Raw genomic sequence first — 20,535 nt, forward strand, 5'->3', positions numbered from 1 at the left:
CTGGCAGTTCAAACCCACCAGCCACTCCTCGGAAGGAAGGTTGGGCAATCCTACTTCCATAGTGATACTGCCTCGAAAACCCAAGGAGGGGTCGCTATGAGTCAGGGCCGACTCGATGGCAAACAACAACAACAACAACATATATATAGTTCTGTTTTCACCTGTATATACTTTTTGTAAATATACACCTATATTGTATCTTGGTGAAAACACACCCAGCAGAACACACCCCGTCATCAGTTTGTCCCTGTGCAGTCCAATAGCATTGGTTACCTTCTTCCCGTTGTCACTCCCTCTGCCCATATTGCTTCCCCACGGTTGGCTTAGACTCACTTCCCCTGAACGAGAACTATGCTGTACAGTGACAGTTGGCAGCTGGATTTCATTTAAGAGAGTACAGTGCTCATGTTGGTCATTCTTTAGTTAATAAACCAAACAGTTTAGTTTAGAGGTGACTTCAGGGGATCATTTTGGTTCATGGTTTGAAGATCTTCTCAGAGTGATAGATTGAGGGGTTCTTCCAGTCTTAACAGGGTCCAGTAAGTCTGGATTCTGTAAGAATATTAAAGTCTGTTTCACATTTTCCCCCTACTTTTGATTAAGACTCATCTATTAATTCCATGATGAAAACATTTAGTAATGATAGCGGGACATATACACATACACACACACTATATTTTTAAAGCGACATTTTTAATAGCTTTATTGAGGTATAATTTACATCCTGTAAAATTCATCCATTGTAAGAGTATGATGAATTGTAGTATACTTACACAGTTGTGTACCACCACCACGCTCTAGTTTGAGAATATTGCATCATCCTCAAAAGTTCCCTTCAGCCTCTTTGTAGTCAGTCCCCACTGCCATCCTCAGGCAACCACGGATTTGCTTTCTGTCTCCGTACTCTTGCCTTTTCTAGACATTTCATGTAAATGGAATCATACAAAAGCCTGTGCCTAGTTTCTTTCACTTTTGAGGACTATCCATGTAGCATATATTAGTAGTTTGTTGCTATTTATTGCTGAGGGGTATTCCATTTGGAGTCCCTGCGTGGTGCAGTTAATGGACTTGGCTGCTAACTGAGAGCTTGAAGGTTTGTGTCCACCCAGAGGCACCTTGCAAGAAAAACCTAGGGACATGCTCCCCCAGATTCAGCTGTTGACAGCCTTGTGGAGCTCAGTCCCCGTCTGACACGCCTGGGGTCACCACACATCAGACGGACTCCACAGCAACTCATGTTTACTGTGCTGTTGAGTAGATGGGCCACATTTTGCTTTTGTGTTCCCCAGTTGATGGAGTTGGACTGGTGAACTGTCCCCAGTCATTGGTTGTTATCAATAACCAATAACTGTTATGAACATGTCTGCAAGGACATACATGTGCATTTCTCTTCAAGTTTCATACTTTCAAGGGGTTAGGATCATTGTGAACTACTTACCAAGCTGAAGATTAGAGTGAGATGGTTGAAGTTTTAGGGTCATAGTTATGTGGGACATTCCAGTTAATTGGTGTAATAATGTGTCCTGTGTTTCTGTTCTACCTCCCAGTTCATTACATAGTGCCCAGGGTCATAAAAGCTTACATGTGGCCATCCAAGGCACAACAGAGGAAGAAGGAGTAACAGAGGAAGGAGAATCAGGAATAGGAGGAAGATATGCAATGTGTGGCGAATTGCCTCCTTTGCCATGGGACTAGAAAAACTAGATGTTTAGTAACTACTGTTACTAAACATTTTCATCTAAGAGTCTATAGAAGAATCCTGATCAAAAGGGGGAAAATGCAAAACAAAATTTCAAATTCTCATGGACTTCAGACTTCCTGGAGCCATGGAGGTTGCATGAACTCCTGAAACTATTGCCCTGAGATAATCTTTAAACTTTAAACCAAAAATTTCTCCTGAAGTCTTCTTAAAGTCAAACAGTAGTTTAGCTTAACTAATAAAAAAGGTCTGCCCGGAGCATTATAGGAGCTCTGGTGGTGTGGTGCCTAAGGCATTTGACTTCTAACCAGAAGGCTGGCGGTTCAAACCCACCAGCCACTCTCGGAAGACTGGGCAATCCTCCGTAGTGATACCGCCTGGGAAACCCAAGGAGGGGTTGCTGTGAGTCGGATCCGACTCGACGGGCAGTGAGTTTAGAACATCACACTCTTTTAAGAACTATGTACATGGGATCTAGATGGACCATAACCACGGGAAGGATTAGATAGGAACCTTAGGGGGCAGTGATTTATGTTAATTTAGGGGGAGGAGTAACTCTGAAAAGGAGAGTGAGGATCGGTGCACAATAATGTAGTCAATGTCACTAAATGGCATGCATAGAAAGTGTGGAATCGGTGTTATGTCCTGCTGTGTGTGTTCTCAATAACAATGGCAAAATAAATAAACTTTTAAAAAGGGAAAGGTTGGAGTGAGAGCCGATGTTGCTGGAGATGTTGCTGGATCAGTTCTTCCCGAGCCCGCGGGGGGCCGGCCTGCCAGGCGCTGTGCTGGGCGTGCAGACCAGACACTGGCCAGTCAGGTCCCTTCTCTCCAGAGCCCTCAGCCTCCTAGCCGGGACTCAGGCCCCGCTGGCTCTCTAGGCTCCGTCTCACTAGGAGGCATTTCATCACTTGCATGAGAGCCAAACTAGGGAGAAGAAAAGGTTTGCTGGTCTGCTTGTTTTAAGAAAACCTTTATCTTTTAAGAGTAAAGTGTCTGCAGCTGTGCGTAAGCATGAGCGCTCTTTCGTCGCATCACTGGCACCAAACGGCTTATTTTCTTTGGCTAAAATTTCAGACAGTGCGTAACCAGCAATATCTGATTGTAACTGGGCACCTTTGCTCACGTTTCAGGAGCCTCGTTTGTGTTGTTTTCCCTGACTGGCCTTGTCAGTCTCTGGACTGCAAACTGGTGCGTTATCCCAGCCTCTTAATGATGGGTAGCCTTTGACCCACCTCCCATGGTACACAGGACAAACAGGAGAGGCTGGTTCTCCCAGCTGATGATGAAACAACATACCCAGCAGCCACGTTTCCCTTCCTGAAGTTGAGTGGGTTTCATTTTATTCTCCTGAAATTTTAATCTAAAAACTGCCCTGCTGGGATCTCTGCCCTAGCGAGGAAAGGCCTTCCCTGCAGAGGGAACAGTGTGAGCCGAGGCTCAGCACACACAGGTGTGAATGGAGGGTGGACACCAGGTGATGGGAGATGAGCCCAGGAAGGCAAGTTGCAGCCAAGTCTTGGAAAGTTGGAGTGGAAGGAACAGAGGGCAGTGGTGGAGTGCCTGCCTGTCTCTTGGGCAAACCAAAACCAAACCCACTGTCATTAGGCAGTTCTTACTCAGTGACCCTGTAGGACAGAATAGCACTGCCCCGCAGGTTTCCAAGGTTGTAAATGTTTACGGAAGCAGAATGCTACATCTTTCTCCTGTGGAGTGGCTCTGACCTTTTGGTTAGCAACCAAATGCCTTCCCACTGCACCACCAGAGCTCCCCGTCTCTTGGACAGAAGAGTGATATTTGTGGAGCTGAATTTGTCTTCCCAGGGGTTGGGTTCTAAAGTTAACATGAGAGTAAATGTCACCTATAGTCAGAATTTCCCTTGAAAATCTGTTAAATTCCCTGAGTAGAGAATACATGATTTTGGTTTTATGATTTAACCCAAACGTTAAAATATCTATTTAAATGTTTAATGAATAGAATAATAGACACTCTGGAAAAGGAGTCCCTGGGTGGCGCAAGTTTTAAGCACTCAGCTACGAGCTGTAAGGTTGCTGGTTCAAACCCACCCAGAGGTGCCTCAGAAGATGGGCCTGGCGACCTGCTTCTAAGAGGTCACGGCCTTTAAAGCGGTTCCACTCCGCACATTCAGGGCCACGTGAGCTGGAATTGACTCCATGGCAACCAACAACAACATACTGTAGAAAAGAAAGCAAAACATGAAGAGCTGTGCTTACATACTGAGGCAAAACAAGGTCTTATAGCACAGCGTTTTTCAAGGGTATGACTTAGCGGTATCAGTTTATAGCACAACACTTCTAATTGCACAGGTGAAAGGTGAGTACACTCAGGTGGGCTTGGGCACATGACATGCAGGTGTGCTGCCTGGCCAGTGTACTCTGAGTCCACCAGGAGGTGGGGGTGGTTGTCATGGGCTGTCAAGTCAGAATCCACTCATAGGGACCCTATAGGACAGAGTAGGCCTGCCCCATAGGGTTTCCAAGGCAGTAGTCTTTACAGGAACAGATTCCCAGGGCTTTTTTTCCATGGAGCTGCTGGTGGGTTTGAACTGGTGACCTTTCAGTTAGCAGCCAAGCACTTAACCAGTGCACCACCAGGGCTCCTTGCACTGGTAGAGGTGGGGTTAATTGGGGAGCAGTCAGGACAGTGAGGTCACCAGTGGCAGGGTCTTGGGTTGAAAAGAAAATGTGGAGTGGGCCTCAGTGTTGAATCTAGCATTTCCACCAAGGGGACTGCCTTGGTTCTGAGCAAGGCTTTGTCGTCAGGCTGCTTGGAGTTGGTGCATGTTTTATTTGGGGTGTTTATTTGGGGTGGTTTGTGGGCACTGGTGGAGATTATTGTCATAGGGAGCTAACACTCCTCCCCAGTTGCTCCTGGCACTGACCCCAGCTGTCTTCCGTACACCTGTGCGCAGGTGTGGCTTCACCTCCTTCCACGTGCAATACCTTTCTAAGTGAGAAAGGAGAGGTGCTTCTCACTTGTCTCTACCCTGAGTTGCTGGGTCCCTAGAAACGCTCTCACTCTGTATATTAAGCTGCTCTCTTTCCGTTCCCACCAGGCCGTCAAAGAAACTGCAGTATCCAGAACGGTGCTGTTTGGGACCGCAGCCTGTGTCACAGAAGTCTTGGTGTACTTCTTCAAACGGTAAGAGGTCCCCTCATCTCCCCAGGGAGGAGCCAACGTTTGGACACTCAAATGCTGAAGCTGGTGGGAGGGGTGGGAAAAAGTTGCTTCAGTGATCTTCCTGCTGAACGTTCCTCACAGTTAGGCCAGCGAAGCTGAGTTGGGCAGGAAAACCCAGATGTGCATTTTCCAGAAAACCTGGACTCCGGCCCAGGCTCTGCCATTGGTCAGCTGTGTGTCCTTGGGCGTGTCCAAGAGCCTGCGGAGGCTCATTTCCTTGCTTCTAGAATGATAGGTTTGGATAATTTGCAGGCTCTACCAGTTCTGATGTCCTGTGAGCACTGCTCCAGCCCCCCCCCCCATTCTAACCGTGTTTAAATTAGCTTCAGAGCTCCGTGAAGATACCAAAAGCCATTGAATTGTAATTTGAAGAAAAAATTAGGTTAAGTGGCCACAGATTGAGGAGATGGTTACCCCTTTTGAGAAGCAAGAAGCGCCTGTTAAGAGGGCCTGGGATCAGTCGGGCTTCCGTGGTTGCAAGTATCAGAAGCCCAACTTGAAGTAGCTGGGCCAGCCGAGAGGTGACAGGTGTGGGAAAGGAGTATAGCCTGTGGCAGCTTGAACAAGAACTTCTGTGCTAGGACAGTCCTTTCTTTCCTTCCTGGGTGTCGGCTTCCTTCCCTCTTGCTATAGACAGGATTTACATTGTCGAGGGACTTGGCTGCTGCAGACTCGCAGCTAGCTCATACCCTCATAGTTCCTGATCAGAGATTAAAAACTCAGCATAACCCAAGGGTGGGGGAGTGTCTTCTCTTCAGTTCAGAAACTCCCAGGGAAGGATTCTGATTGGCCCAGATCAGTTCACATGCCCACAGTGGACTTACCCACTCTCGTCTGGGTGGTGAGGCTGGGACTGAAAGCTGCCACCAGAACCACAGAGTGGATTTTCTGGAAGTAGAGGCAGTGTCCTCGGCAGAGCCGACTGTAACTCCCCACAGCCGGCCCAGCTGAGGGGGTGGAGGATGTTCTAGGTCGGGGCCTTCCCAGCCACTCTGGCTGATCTTGGAGCCAGAGCTCCTGTGGAAGCTGGGGCCCTCTGGTCCACCCCACAGTGCCTACATGATTGTCACAGGCTGCCTAGTGGGGAGCGGTGGTCTTGTTTTCCCAGAAGGGCCACGTGCCATAGAGTGACCTCTGGTGGATCTTCTATCTCAACCCCTCATTTTGCAGCTGGGAAAAAACCAAGCTCGGAAAGGGAGAGCAGCCTGCCTGAGGGCACACAGTGTTGTGGCCGCAGGTCTCTGACTGCCCAGCTGGAGTTCTCGCATCACCACGCTGTCTCGTACAGCCCCAGAGGGTCAGGGTGCCCAGGCTGAGAGTGCAGACTAGGCTCTCTGACCCAGCACGTTTGAGCGGTGTGATTTTGGACAGGTTACTTAACAGGTCACTGCCTCTTTCCTTGGTTGGGAAATGAGGGGGACATTGGTGGTTCGGTGCTAGAACTCCTGCCTTCCGTGCGGGAGACCCAGGTTCAGTCCCCAGTAAGGTACCTCACATGCACCCACCTGTCTGTCTGTGGAGTTTGCATGTTGCTGTGATGCTGAGCAGTTTCAGGGGAGCTTCCAGACTAAGGCAGACCGGGAAGGAACTCTGAGACCTCCTTCTGAAACTCACCCAGTGAAAACCCTGGGGTCAAGTGGTCTGGCCCACAGCCCATCACAGGGATGGCAGGGGACTGGACAGCATTTCGTTCTGTTGTGCCTGGGCCGACTCTTCAGCACTAACAACGACAACAAAGAAGGGGACACAACACAAACACAGCCTCAGGGCCCTGGGGACCAAACGAGAACCCGCCTGAGCCCGAGGCATCGGAAGCCAGTGTAGCTGTTCTTTTTGGTCACTTTTTATTGTGATTCGGGTGAAAGTTTATCAAGTAAATTGGTTGTCCATCCAGTAGTTCATACACATTTTGTTCTGTGACATCGAGTCCCCACAGTGCAACAGCCCTCTTCCCGTTTCCTGCCTGTGGTTAACATTTCCCTTTGTCCTCCTCGCCTGTTCCTTCCCACAGTCTGAGCTTTATCTCTGGGCAGATGCTGCCCTTTGGATCTCGTGTGTTTGATTGTCCTAACACATGCACAGGCTGTTTTCAGTGCCTGTTTGTGGGTTGTTGGGGGCTAAGGAAGGACCTCTGGTGGTGCAATGGTTAAGTGCTCAGCTGCTAACTGCTAACTGAAAAGTTGGCAGTTTGAACTCACCACCTTCTCCATGGGCACAAAAATGAGGCAACCTGCTTCTGTAAAGATTATAGCCTTGGAAACCCTATGGGGCAGTTCTCATTTGTCCTGTACCAAACTCACTGCCATAGCGTAATTCCAACTCATAACGACCCCCATTGGATTTCAAAGGCTGTAAACCTTCATGGAAGCAGACTGCCCCATCTTTCTTCCATGGAGCAGCTGGTGGGTTTGAACCACTGACCTTTTGATTCACAGTCAAATCCTTAAGCACTACACCACCAGAGCTCCTCAGTCTATGCTATAAAACAAAAAAACTAAACTCACTGCCTTCGAGTCGGATCTGACTCATAAGGACCCCTCCTTGGGTTTCTGAGGTGGTCTCACTATGGAAGTAGATTGCCCAACTCTTTCCAAGGAGTGGCTGGTGGGTTTGAACTGCCAGGCTTCTTGTTAGCAGTCAAATGCCTTAGGCACTGCACCACCAAAGCGCCTCAGTCTATCCCATGGGGCCACTGTAGGTTGAAATGGACTCAGCAGCAACAGGTGTGCGTGTGTGGGAACCAAGGCGTGGGCCTAAGTATCCGCTGTCATGCAGCTGCACGGGACAGGATTAGCCACGTGGAGCACGGGCCCATGTCGTTCATCAGCACCTCGTCTCTCGCAGGACCCAGTTCTTCCTGCAGCACCCCTGGTCCCTGTGGACTGTGAAGCTGTCCTGCAGCATCCTGGCCTTGGGGCTGATGGTGCCTGTCTCCTTTAGCATGTTCCCACAGGTTAGACTGGTAAGTTCCCCCCATGTGCCCCTCTCGTGCTTCTCTGGGGGCAGGTGAGTCATGCCTGGCTTGGGGTGGGGGGAATTCCCAGAGGCCAGAGCAGAGTCAGGAAGTGAGTGCCATCTCCCCTCCTGACACCCCAGCCATCTTGGCATTTGGGGGACCTTGAGTCTGTCCTATTAGGCCATGGTGGGTATGGAGGTGGCTGAACAGTGGTCCTGGGCTCGAGGGGTACCTCCCAGTCCTACCTGTGGTGGCCGATCACTTGCAGAGCCGGAGTCTGGGAGGAGTCCTGCCGGCCTGTCCAGGGCATGTCCCCAGACACTGCAGGCTGCACACAGGTCCTTTCAGGTCTGGACAAGAACATGTGTCCCGTCCAAAGCTCCCTTCTAGTTGCTGCCTCTCCCTGCCAATGTCAGCTGTGTATTTGCAACCTTATTACATAAGATGCCTTTGAGACCGATGGAGAAATCTGAGTGTGGCCGAGTATTAGATGCCATTCGGGGATTGTTCTGAATGGTGGTGGTGGTGGTGGTGGTGCAGCATCACTTGTAGTAGGTGAAATGACACATCTGAGGATTGTCTTAAAGTACCTTACCAAACTAGAAAACTGCCGTTGAGTCGATTCCAACTCCTAGCAACCCTGTAGGACAGAATAGAACTGCCCTTTAGGGTTCCCAAGGCTGTAATCTTTACAGAAGCAAACTGTCTCATCTTTTTCCTGCAGAGTAGCTGGTGGGTTCAAACTGCTGATCTTTTGGTTAGCAGCCCAGTACTTAACCACTGTGCCACCAAAGAAAATAAAAATGAAAAACCCAAACTCACTGCCATTGAGTCAGGTCCGACTCATAGCAATCCCTCCTTGGATTTCCGAGGCGGTATCTCTATGGAAGTAGATTGTCCCATCTTCCTTCCAAGGAGTGGCTGGTGGGTTTGAACTGCCAGCCTTCTGATGAACAGTCAAATGCCTTAGGCACTATACCACCAGAGCTCCTTAGAGGGGGAAAAATGCTCACACTGGGTGTGGGAGGTGCCTGATGAAGTAAGGCTGGCAGATTGGTAGTAGTTAAAACTGCTGCTGAGCACGGGTGCATTGATTCTGTTGTTCTGCCTACATTTGGTTTTATTTAAAATTTTCCCTAAAAAATATTTTATGGTTATGTGTTTGCTATAGATTGGATATCATTAAAAAAATGATGGACTATGAGATAGGTGCTTTTGAAAATGAGTTTGAACTTGGCTTCTAAGGCAAGTTGCTGTAGATATTCAGAACTAAACTTTGTTTTTCAGATACAGTGCAGTCAGCTTGAAGAGGAAATTCAGTCTTCAACAGAAGAAACAGAACTCTTCTACAACAGGGGGGTGTAGGACAAGTTTTAGGTGAATCTGTCTGCTTCCTGCCGAACACCTTCCGCCTCCAGCTTTGCACCTGGAACCCTGACCAGGTCTCTGGGACCTGCAGGTGTCTGCGTGGACAGGTTGCTCACTAGTACCCAGACTGAGGCTGCTTCAGAGCTGTTTGTGTCTGGGGCTTTTGAACCTGATGGGAGAAGAGAAATGGGGGAGTCTCTTGGGCGACACCCACGTGAGGTTTCTGTGGGGACTGTGGTGTGATAATCAGTTTTCTGTTTGTTCCTCAGCTGTGGAAAGAAACTGTAAAATTACTAGTAAACTTGTGGAACTTGAAAATACCCTTTGGACCAAACTAGGCTTGGGATGGAGGGGCGTGCCTCCCTGTCCTGCCTGCAGTCGCTAATCTGCTTGCAAAGCCTGAGGCTTTGGGGAGAGGTCCTGCTGCGCCATGGAGCGCGTTTCGTGTTTCGGGTCATTTGCTGTCCATCCCTGCCAGTGTCAGCAAGGATCCCCAGGCCCAGGGCCCAGGCATTCAATCAATAGCGCAGCTCGCCACAAAGGCAAACCTCCCAAGGGTGATTAAGCCTCCACTCCCCAAAGCAAATTGCATTTCCCTACTCAGCTGACTCCTCTTCTGGACAAGTGCTAGACATCTGTCACCCTCTGCCCAGCTCTGAGGCCCTTCTTTCTCCTCACTGGCAAGTAAGCCTACTTCCTACTTTGTGGCAGAAACCACGGCCACTGGCTAGGGATGGAACCTGCTGGCACCAAGTCTGCAAACATTCCTTCTCTACCTGTATCCATCCCTTCCTCCTTCCCCCAAGGTCAGCTGTCCCTGGGCTCTGTGCCCATGTCTTTTAACCCAGGGGCCTTGTTCTGTAGACTCTGTGCCCTCTGTGGCTACTGCCTTGTACATTTGAAACTGCTAGTCACCTGCAGCATTTGGCTGCTAACCAAAAGGTTGGTGGTTCAAACCCACCAGACGCTCCATGGGAGAAATATGAGGCAGTCTGCTTCTGTAAAGACCTATAGCCTTGGAAACCCTATGGAGGAAGTTCTACCTGTTTTTTTGGCAGTCTACTTCCATAGTGATATCACCTTGGAAACCCAAGGGTCATTATGAGTTGGATCCAACTGCATAGCAGTGTGATTTGATTTTGTGTTGGGATTGACTTGATGGCAGTGGATTTGGTTTTGGTTTAGAGTTCCCTGCCTCCTTTAAAAGCCAACTAAAAAGCCCATTTGTAGTCAGACTCATTAAGAGTCATCCACCCTCACTGTCTCCACCCATCTTCCAGACCGCACTCAGCCACACCCCTCCTGAACCTCTGTGTCCAAGCTGAGCCCAGCCCATACACATCCTGCTGTAATTTGCCATCATACATCTCAGACACCTCAGACTCCACCCCCCAAACCTCAGTAGACAGCACCATCTATCTAGTTGTGTAATCCTGGGTTCTGGGGCTTGCCTCTGCTCCCTCCAACTCCACCGTCATCCCATAGATGGAGCCCCAAATAGACAAGTTTTAAAATCACCTATGGCCGCTGCTGCCAGCCTGGCTCAGTCCAACAGCACCCCCTGCTGGTACAGCCTTTGACCAGGCTGACTCCAATCCGTGTTCCAGCCTGCTCTTCCAAACCACACCTGCTTAATATTAAACACTAACTTCCCAGTGCATTTAGGTTCAAGTCAGAATTCCTTACCATGAAGGCAAGAGCCTTACTCATTTCTTGCCACTCTGTTCACTCTGGAGCAGCATTTTGTTGCCTCAAATGGGTTATGGTCTTTATTCGCAGCCTTCACACAAGGTGGCCCCTCTGCACTGGGCTCACCCCTGCTTATGCTTCAAGGACTTGGTTGTCCAGCACTGCCTCCAGGCAGGCTTCCAGGATTCACAGTCCTGGGTTAAGTGCTCCTCCTATGTGCACCCACGGCTCCGGTGTTTCTTGTATCATGTCTAGTACGTTCTACACTGGATTGCAGTGTCCTCTGTCCTGGTCCTCCTGTGGACTGTGCACCTTGAGAGCAGGCGCCACCAGGGCAGCCCCAGAATACAACAGTTTATGGCACAGCGCCAGTCCTCAACACCGCTTGTGGAGTGGACTCCAGCATGCCCTCCGTGAATCACCAGACTATGCCTGTGGCTTCGTTTCTTTTCCCTGGGCCAGAATGACAGTTATTTCAAGCTTTGGTCAAAGGGGTTTCACAATGACCCATAAGGGCAGAATCTAAAAATTATTAACAGATGGTTCACTGTACTCACAGGCACCCACTAAACAAAATTAAAGGCAGAGAGCAGAGTGCAAAGGCTGCTGGTGGGTGCTTAGCCACTAACAGATGACCGACAGAAACAGGAAGGCACCTTCTCGAGAGAGAAGCCGCCTCTCCCTCAGAGCAAGTCTAGGAAGTGGGGGTCAGCCTAGGACCAGGGCCTGGGGAGAAGGGCGGGGTGGGGCAGGGGCGGGGAGGAGCCTGGCAGGCTAAGCTTTCAAACACTCTGGTAATTGTCCCCCAGTGGGTCTGCATGGATAAGGGTTTTTTCCTTGTTTGTAGTGGGGAGGATTAGAGGAGCGGACATTTCTTCACTTACCTCAACTTTGTTAAGTATCAAAATACTTCTATTTCTGATCATAACACTGTAATTTAAACAACTTTGATCACTAGCTAGTATAATACCGGAAAAAAAAAAATACGATGTTCCCATTTGTTTTCATAAAGTGCAGATTTAATTTTCAGTTGTTCCCTCACTGAACATCATCTCATTCCAGATCTTCTCCTGCCCCGGCCCACAGAGGGAGGGGAAGAGGCTCTTTTTTATTTTTGCTGAAGAAACACAGGAAAAGAAAGGAAGGAAAGATCCAGTACACACGAGGTTTTTTTTTTTTGCAAACATTTTTCTGGGTCATGTTTCTAAGGACACATTATTGGAGTGAAAAAGTCTTTCCTAATTACTATGAATACATGTACTGAAGTAACAAGTACCTCATTTAGACCTCTGTGCACCTGGGTCGTTTCAAGGTCTCCGATGATGAAAAAGGTGTGTACGGAACGGGCCCCTTCCTACATAGGCACCTGCTTGTACTGAAGTTGTCTGAAGACATTCTCTGGTCTTGGCCCCTGTAAGACAGTCATTCTCACACTCTCTTTCCAACTACGGTCACTGTCTCGGTCATACTCATTCTACTCTACCCAAGAGGAACGGCATCTTTTTCAAAAGAATATTGCTAGCAACAGGGTTAACTGAAGAGTATTAATGGCTTCAGTTGGCCAAATGTTTACCTCTATGATAGTATAAACATGGATTATTAAAATTGTCTACTCAAGTATAAAATCTAAGCAAAATCCCCATAGGCAAAATGTTCAAAGGCCAAGAAAAAAGTGTTTCTCTTCCTCTTACAAGAAAGTGCAACTGCAGGGTCTTTTGAATGATCTTCTAGACAGTTCTGCAGAAAATTTGGTAGTTTGGCTCAGAAAGTAGAGTTCCTCGTGAGGAATTAAAGTTCTTCCTAGAAGAATACAGAGCAAAATTTCAGGCAGCTTTCTGAAAATAAACCGTTAGTTTGTAGCTACACAAGACAGACTGGAAGCTATAATATGCAGGCGTGTGCATCCGCTGTGCCTCATGTGGGAACTTGAGCGAGGTTCTCTTAGTCCAGGACACTGGCCGTTTAACGTGATCTAGAGTAGTGACAGCACTTTGCCCAGCACGGACAGCATAAACTAATCAGAGGAGGAAATGAGATGTGTTTCCGTGTGTATTTCAGTGTTCAGGTCAAATTCCAATACTTTCAAATACATCATTAAAAATAGAACCTTTTCTTTGTTTTTTCAGTATCAAATGGATAATCATAGTGAAAGGGGAGCTCTGGACCTGCCGCCGGCAACACTTTCTGTCACGGAGATTTTCAGCATGCGTTCGGCTGCTGCTAGGTGATAAAGGAAGTTTTCCGTGGCTGGTGGAAACCGTTTCTGCTTTAGTGCTTCAAAACTGAGTGCTGGCTTCTCTCCATCATCTGAAACTTCTGCAAATGATGCTAAGTTGGTCAAGAGCTCTCTTGTTTTCAGGGAAATGTCCTTTAATAGAACAGGAAAATATGTAATGTATTAGTATAAAAAAAATATATGAAGGGAACAAAAGAGTTAACAGTGGGGCCTCATAGCTCTCCCCCACTGGACTCCGATGGCAGAGCCCTGAGGGATACAGGAGTGAGACTGTGCCCTGCCAGCCCCCTGCACACCCAGGAAACATGGTGGAGAACAGGCTTGACTCGGGCATGCATCTAGATGGAAGAGTCACGGCCCCCTAATTCCCCGTTACAGCTACAAAAGCCTGACCAGAATAACAGGAAGAAGAGGGTGCACGCTGGTGCTCCTGCATATTCTTACACCTTAAGGTCCCAGGGGATCTGTTCTCCTCACAGGCTTACTTGTGCCAACTATAAAATGGACATGGCATCTCCCAGATGTTTATCCTCAGTTCGTACCTTGCCACCTCTAGTCCCCAAAGCTCTATATTCAGTCCATCTGCCCCAAGAACCCACTGATGCTTCAAACTCTTATCTTCCCGCAGTCCACACCCACTGGAGCTAGTCACCTGAGTAGGTATCAATGGCACAAAAACATTGGGGCCGAAATACCACTGACTCCTTCCTTAACTACTTTCTCTGGTTCAAAAAGGGCATTAAGATGGTGGGCCAAAGGAGTAAGAGAAGATGACAACTGAATTGTGGGAAAGGAGTCCATCATCTGCAAGGTGTCCATGATATGTCACCAACAGAGCTCTTTCATTTCTCTGTCCATTGTCCTTATTGTCACAACAAGCCCCCCCCCCAAAAGAAAACCAGGCTTCAGAAAGGCACTGCCCTGCCCACACCCACACAACTGTCAGATGGCAGGGCTCAAGTTCACCTCTGGATCTCTGTGTCTTCAAAGCCTTGTCCATTCCACTGCCATCACACTGACTTGGAGGGAACCAAGCTGGCATCAGTACATGGGGTCCCACGCCTACCCCAAGAAACTGAAGATGAGGCCCCATCCAGGGTTGAAATGAGTTAGAGCCACACTTTCCAGGCCTCCAAGGGTAGTGCAGGAATAATAAATGCCTGACTCCTGGGCCACTGTGATCCCTTTGTGCCCATGGCAGACACTGCTAATGAGTTGCATGGTCCACTTTCCCCTTGACCTCAACACAAGCCCAAGTTCTTATCACTGCAGCACCTCATGCAGCTTCTTGCTCTCAGCTGGAGTTTGCACAGGAAATGAAACCATTTACCATCCCAGTCTGGCAAGGGGAGAAGCGACGGTGCCAAGTGCACCGCACAGAAACTCTGGCCAACCTGACAGGCACACTCCCCAGAGGAGCTAGGTCTGCAGTGTAAAAGCAGAGTTGACTAAGTCTGGCAGGGGCGTGACGATATAATTACTGCTGTCCTGCACACAGTCCAGCAAAGCTGAGTGATGCCCATCCATCTAGTTCCTCATACTCAGGAGGAACCTCCTCTCTGCAGTTTGTTCCTCCAGGTAAATTCTAGGAAAAACTGCACCGGCCAGCGCCCAGAGCACCCCAAACCACCTGGCCATGACTCTTCTCACTAGAGATGGTTGGCTTCAGCACCGGCCCCTTTCTAGATCTGTCCTCAGAGCCTGGTAACTGGTAACTCAGCCATGGTGACCCTGCCTCTGCTCATCATCAGCATGGCCATTGTGCAAACCCTCTGAGCCTCTATGCACTGGTCCCTCCCACGTCACATCCCATATTCATTCAGAGAGCAGGTAATGGGCAGTTCTGTCACACACCAGCCAGTGACGCCCTTTCAGGACACTACATAAGTAGGAAGACTTTGGGGTTACCTTAATAACTTGGCTGTCAGATTTCTCGGGGTCTTCTGCAGACTGGACAATCAGCTGACCGATTTCTTTGTGCAGTTTCCCCATCATCATGGCCTCTAATGAGATCAAGGATATTCGTGTGAGCATTTAGAAGTTTTCATAACAAAAAATAATCATGCCATCTATCTGGAACTTGTAGAACACACAGAGTTTTCCAAAAGCAACAGACAACCCCACACGTTCCCATTTTATCACTATACGCAAACAGGACGGCATGTGAGGAGGAAGGAATGGTGATGATTATGCTTCGTGTCCAAAATGAAAAAAGCTCAAAACCAAACCAACCCCCCTAATGCCCACCTGACAAGAATGTTTACTTTTTCTTGACAAAAGCAAATGAAAACTTCTGACTACAAATAAGCTGTCCTGTGAATCCAAGAGCCTGGCTTCCCTGTCCAGGTCTCGACAGTTGAGAATTTGAATGTATCTTTCTGGCCAGGAAATTGTGAAAGAAGTGCTTCCTGTCAGCTCTGTGGAGGCGACGCTGAGCAAAAGAAACGGCAATCACGTTCGTTACAGATAGAGAGAAACGGAAATTTCTGCCTGTAGCACCAGGGAGCAAATGCCACTCGAGTGGTGCTGATAGGGAGGAGCCAGTACACGGGCACGAGTACCAGCGGCCACAGGGAGGGGGCACCTGTCTGTCCCGAAGCATGAGGAGGTTTTCTGTCACTCTGGCTTGACAAAAGACACTGTCTCCTGAAGGGCTGAATTTATACTTTGACTTTTTCACCATGACATGTATCATCTTTGTAATTTTACAACTAATGCAAAGATAAGAAGTTCTGGTTCTATTAACTTGAAGTTGCTAGATTAAAACCTCAATCAGAATCTAACAAAAATCCTTGATTAGCTGCCCCTCACCCCACATTTAGGAGAAAGATAACTGACAATACAAAAGCTGATATAAGTAATTCTCATCTAAAAGCAACCTGAGTAGAGCACAACACATTTAACCTGATCTTTTCCGCTATATGTAGCTGTAACTCAGGACGACTGAATTTTCCAGAGTCGACGCTAGGCCAACGAATGCCCTTTCTTGGCCATTAGCCCCAAGAACACGTTCTCTCCCTTAGGTTTCCTGAGCCATCCTTCAGAAAGACTTCTCATACAGGAGTCATATTTAACCCTTATTGTGGTAAATGTCCAGAAACTCTATGACATATCTTCCTTCAAGAGTTGGAGCCTAGGAGTTCCAGTAAGATGGCGGGCTACTCAGAAAGACTGCACAGACCCTCTTCAACAAAGAAAAGGGGAACCAATTAACACAGATACAGAAGATAATCCTGGACCCCTGAGCCTCAAAGGGAAGCATACAGAAGTGGACTAAACTCCAACTAGCAGAAGACTTTGTATGAAAACATCAAAAAAGGGCACATATGGAGCTGCAGTCTGGCAATGATCCTGACGGCACAGACAGCTTGGATATTGCCGAGTGGTGGTAGGACCTAAGAATTAACCTAAAAATCTGCCCTGCTAGCCAGGGACTGCAAGGAAGACTGCTGTGGTGGCTGGTGAATAAAAGGGGAAGCAGTGGAGAGGAAACTGGGCTGAGTTGTGGATTTTTACCTGTCCAGAGGGCACTGCCATTTTCAATGTTTACAAGCGGTTTGACCATTTTAGACATTTAAAGCAACAGCTTTCTCCCAGACTCTAGGGACTTAAGAACAGGATCCACTTGCCAGGAACCGCAAGAACATTCTGGACCCAGACGACTGGAAAGGTGCCACATTCCCCTTGTTACTCATACCCCACACCCTCTTGGTGACCAGAAGTGCAGCTATCCCTCACTCCCACCCACCTTCTGGGCCAGCAGGAGTTCCATCCTAGTCTGTGTGCTCGGATGGAGCCTAGGTACCCTGCCCTGCCCTGCCTCGATTTCTTTTTTCTGTTTTTTAGTTTGTTTGTTTTTATCTGTTTTAAAACTACTACTATTATTACTACTTTTGTCCTTTTTACTATTATTCTTTATTCTTCCCTTCCCATGTTCTAGTTTTCAGCTTTTTCTTGTTCCTGTTTGCAATTTTTTTTTCTTTCTCGTGGTTAACCCCGTTCCTTGTTTTTCTTTTTGCGTTTTTCCCATTTTTTTCTTCATTATTCTTCTTCTCTACCTGTTTCAACTTATTGCCCTCTCCCCAGATATTGCGTTGTTTTTTTTCTTCTTTTTTTTGGTTATTGTCCTGTGTGATTACACAGCATGTGTTTTGTCCATTTGCTTTTACTTTTTTCATGGTTATTTAATTGTTATTTTTGTCTAGCTGAGTGGAAGACAGCAATAGTCCCCATACGACACACCTACACCCACACCTCCTGCAGCTTCACCACCTCCTTCTCCACCAACAGGCCAACGATAAACAACCACCAAGAAGAACCTGGCTCACCCTTGCTGCTCTTCACAAACAGTTAATAGAGATCTAAATACAACACCACCATGATGTCTCAGAGACAAGAGACCATGACAGTCCACACAAAGAGGCAAGATAAAGTGGTAGAAACAAGGGAGCAGGATATAGACCCAGAATACATCCCTGAGGAAGAAGCAGCATCAGAACTCTCTGATAAAGAATTCAAAACAATTATATTTAGGTATCTTTAAAGGATTGAGAGACAGACCAAGGAAAATACAGACAAAACCCTAGAAGAATTTTAGAAGAACACACAAGAACAAAATGACAAAATAAATGAAAAGTTAGAAGTGATTCTAAATCTACAGATAGAAATCCAGAAGATTAATACTAAATTGTCAGAAATAGATAATACATTCAAAGGGCAAAGGAGCAGAATCAATGCAATGGAAGACAGAATTAATGATATTGAAGACAAACACCTGGATACGTCTTTGGAAAGGGATCAATCAGACAAAAGATCAAAACAAAATGAAGACAGGCTAAGGTTCACGTGGGATACCATTAAAAGGAGTAACCTACATGTCATTTAGAATTCCAAAACAGGAAAAGAAAAATAAAACCACTGAGAAAATTGTACAAGATTTGTTGGAAGAGAACTTCCCTGATATGATGAAAGATGAGAATATATCCATTCAGGCAGTCCAACGAACCTCAAACAGGATAGACCCCAAAAGAAAATCACCAACACATATCCTCAAACTCATCAAAACCAAAGACAAAGACAGAATCCTGAAAGCAGCATGGGAAAAACAAAAAGTTACTTATAAAGGACTTGGTTTCTCAGCAGAAACCATGCAAGCGAGAAGGCAATAGGATGGTATCTATAAAACCCTGAAAGGGAAAAATTTTCAACCAAGAATTATATACCTGGCAAAACTGTCACTCAAATATGATGGTGGAATTAGATTTTCAGATAAGCAGAAATTAAGGGAATTTGTTAATATCAGACCAACCTTACAAGAGATACTAAACGGAGTCCTTTGAACAGAAAACCAAAAATAGCAAATAACAACCGACCATTAATACACAAGATGACATAACCCAGAAACCACAGCTATGGACATATCCAAAGTAAAATGAGCTTACAAGATTGTAAACAGGGAACCAGAGACAACAATTGGCAAATGAGGACAACTACAAACCCAAAAGAAGGAAAATACTGTGTAGTTACAGAACATCTAAATGATGAGGAAGTCAGGAGAGTTGGAATGGACTGTTCTAAACTCGGGGAGAAAATTATAAATCACGGCGTAACCTCAAAGAAGAAATGATAAACCTTCACATCACAATAAAAAAGAGAACAAGCACAAATATTCAGCAAATACTAAAACAATAGCAACAAAGGAAATTATAACACAATTCATAAACATAATGAGCTCAGCACAGAAAATAATATGGAATAAAGAAACCAGGGACACCATGAAAAAATACATAACAGAATGACAGCAACTGATTCATACTTGTTGATTATTACACTAAATGTTAATGAATTAAATGTACCACTCAAGAGATGCAGAGTTGCAGACTGCATAAGAAAACAAAATCCATCAATATTCTGTCTACACCTTAGAGACAAAGACAAAAACAAACTAAAATTCAAAGGTTGGAAAAACATATATCTAGAAAATGGCAACAGTAAAAGAGCAGGAGTGGCAATATTAATTTCTGATCAACTTGACTTTAAGACAAAAATCACCATACAAGACAAGGAAAGACATTATATAATGATTAAAGGATCAATTGAACATGAAGATATAACCATAATAAATATCTATGGACCCAATGAAAGGCCCCAAAATACATATATCAGACTTTAAAAGAGTTGAAAAGGCAAATAGATGACTCCACACTCATAGTGGGAGACTTTAATACACCACTTTCAATGAAAGAAAGAACAACTGGAAAGAAACTCAACAAAGATGCAGAAGGGCAAAACAATACAATCCACCAGCTTGACCTTTTAGACATCTACAGAGCACTTCACCCAATAACAGCACAATATACATTCTTTTCCAGCGCACATGGAACATTTCCCATGATAGACCATATGTTAAGCCATAAAGCAAGCCTTAACAAATTTCAAAACATTGAAATACTGCAAACCATCTTCTCAGATCACAGTGCTATCAAATTAGAAGTCAACAATAGGAAGATCAATGGAAAAAGAGTAAACACATGGAAACTGAACAACACCCTCCTTGAGAAAGACTGGGTAAGAGAAGAAATAAAAACTGAAATTCAAAAAGTCCTTGAATCAAACAAGAATGAAAACACAACATACCAAAATCTTTAGTACACAGCAAAAGCAGTGATTAGGGGCCAATTTATAGCAATAAATGCACACATCCAAAAAGAAGAAAGAGCCAAAATCAACACTTTAAACCAACATCTCCAACAATTAGAAAAAAACAGCAAGAAAAGCCTACAGTCACCAGAAGAAAGAAAAGAATCAAGATTCGAACAGAAATCAATGAAACAGAAAATAGAAGAGCAATAGAAAAAAATCAACGAAACCAGAAGTTGGTTTTTTGAAAAGATTAATAAAATTGACAAACCACTGGCAAATTTAACAAAGGAAAAGAGGGAGAGAATACAAGTAACACGAATAAGAAACAAAATGGGTGACATCACCAACAGAACCAACTGAAATAAAAAGGGTAATATCAGATACTATGAAGAACTGTACTCCAACAAATTTGAAAATCTAGAAGAAATGGACCAATTTCTAGAAACATACCATTTACCTAAACTAACATAGATTGATGTGGATAAGTTGAACAGGTCCATAACAAACAAACAAAAAAATTGAACAGGTCATAAAAAAATTACCAACTAAAAAAACTCCTGGACCAGATGGTTTCACCGGAGAATTCTACCAAACATTCAGAGAAGAACTGACACCAATCCTATTCAAACTATTCCAAAACAGAAAAGGATGGAATCCTCCCTAACTCATTTTATGAAGCAAGCATAACCTTGATACCAAAACCAGGCAAAGACATCAATCAAAAGGAAAACTACAATATATCCC

The 20,535-nt window shown here is 46.0% G+C and overlaps 2 protein-coding genes across 2 annotated transcripts in view; one reads left to right on the plus strand and one right to left on the minus strand.

Moving 5' to 3' along the window:
* Positions 1–9,221, plus strand: part of SFXN4 (sideroflexin 4) — a 24,661-nt gene extending 15,440 nt beyond the window's left edge. Inside the window, exons 13-15 of the mRNA XM_042780413.1 lie at positions 4,776–4,861; positions 7,745–7,862; positions 9,144–9,221. Coding sequence (XP_042636347.1) covers positions 4,776–4,861; positions 7,745–7,862; positions 9,144–9,221 — 282 coding nt within the window. The remainder of the gene's footprint in view (positions 1–4,775; positions 4,862–7,744; positions 7,863–9,143) is intronic.
* Positions 9,222–9,229: 8 nt separating this feature from the next.
* The window catches only part of DENND10 (DENN domain containing 10), a 32,580-nt gene continuing 21,274 nt past the window's right edge, over positions 9,230–20,535 (minus strand). The window contains exons 8-10 of the mRNA XM_007936919.2: positions 15,058–15,152; positions 13,083–13,281; positions 9,230–9,393 (exon numbers count right to left, since the gene is read on the minus strand). Coding sequence (XP_007935110.1) covers positions 9,230–9,393; positions 13,083–13,281; positions 15,058–15,152 — 458 coding nt within the window. The remainder of the gene's footprint in view (positions 9,394–13,082; positions 13,282–15,057; positions 15,153–20,535) is intronic.

This window comes from Orycteropus afer, unplaced genomic scaffold (genome assembly GCF_000298275.1).
Source record: "Orycteropus afer afer isolate SDZICR_OR568_19922 unplaced genomic scaffold, OryAfe1.0 scaffold00038, whole genome shotgun sequence".
Lineage (NCBI taxonomy): Eukaryota > Metazoa > Chordata > Mammalia > Tubulidentata > Orycteropodidae > Orycteropus > Orycteropus afer.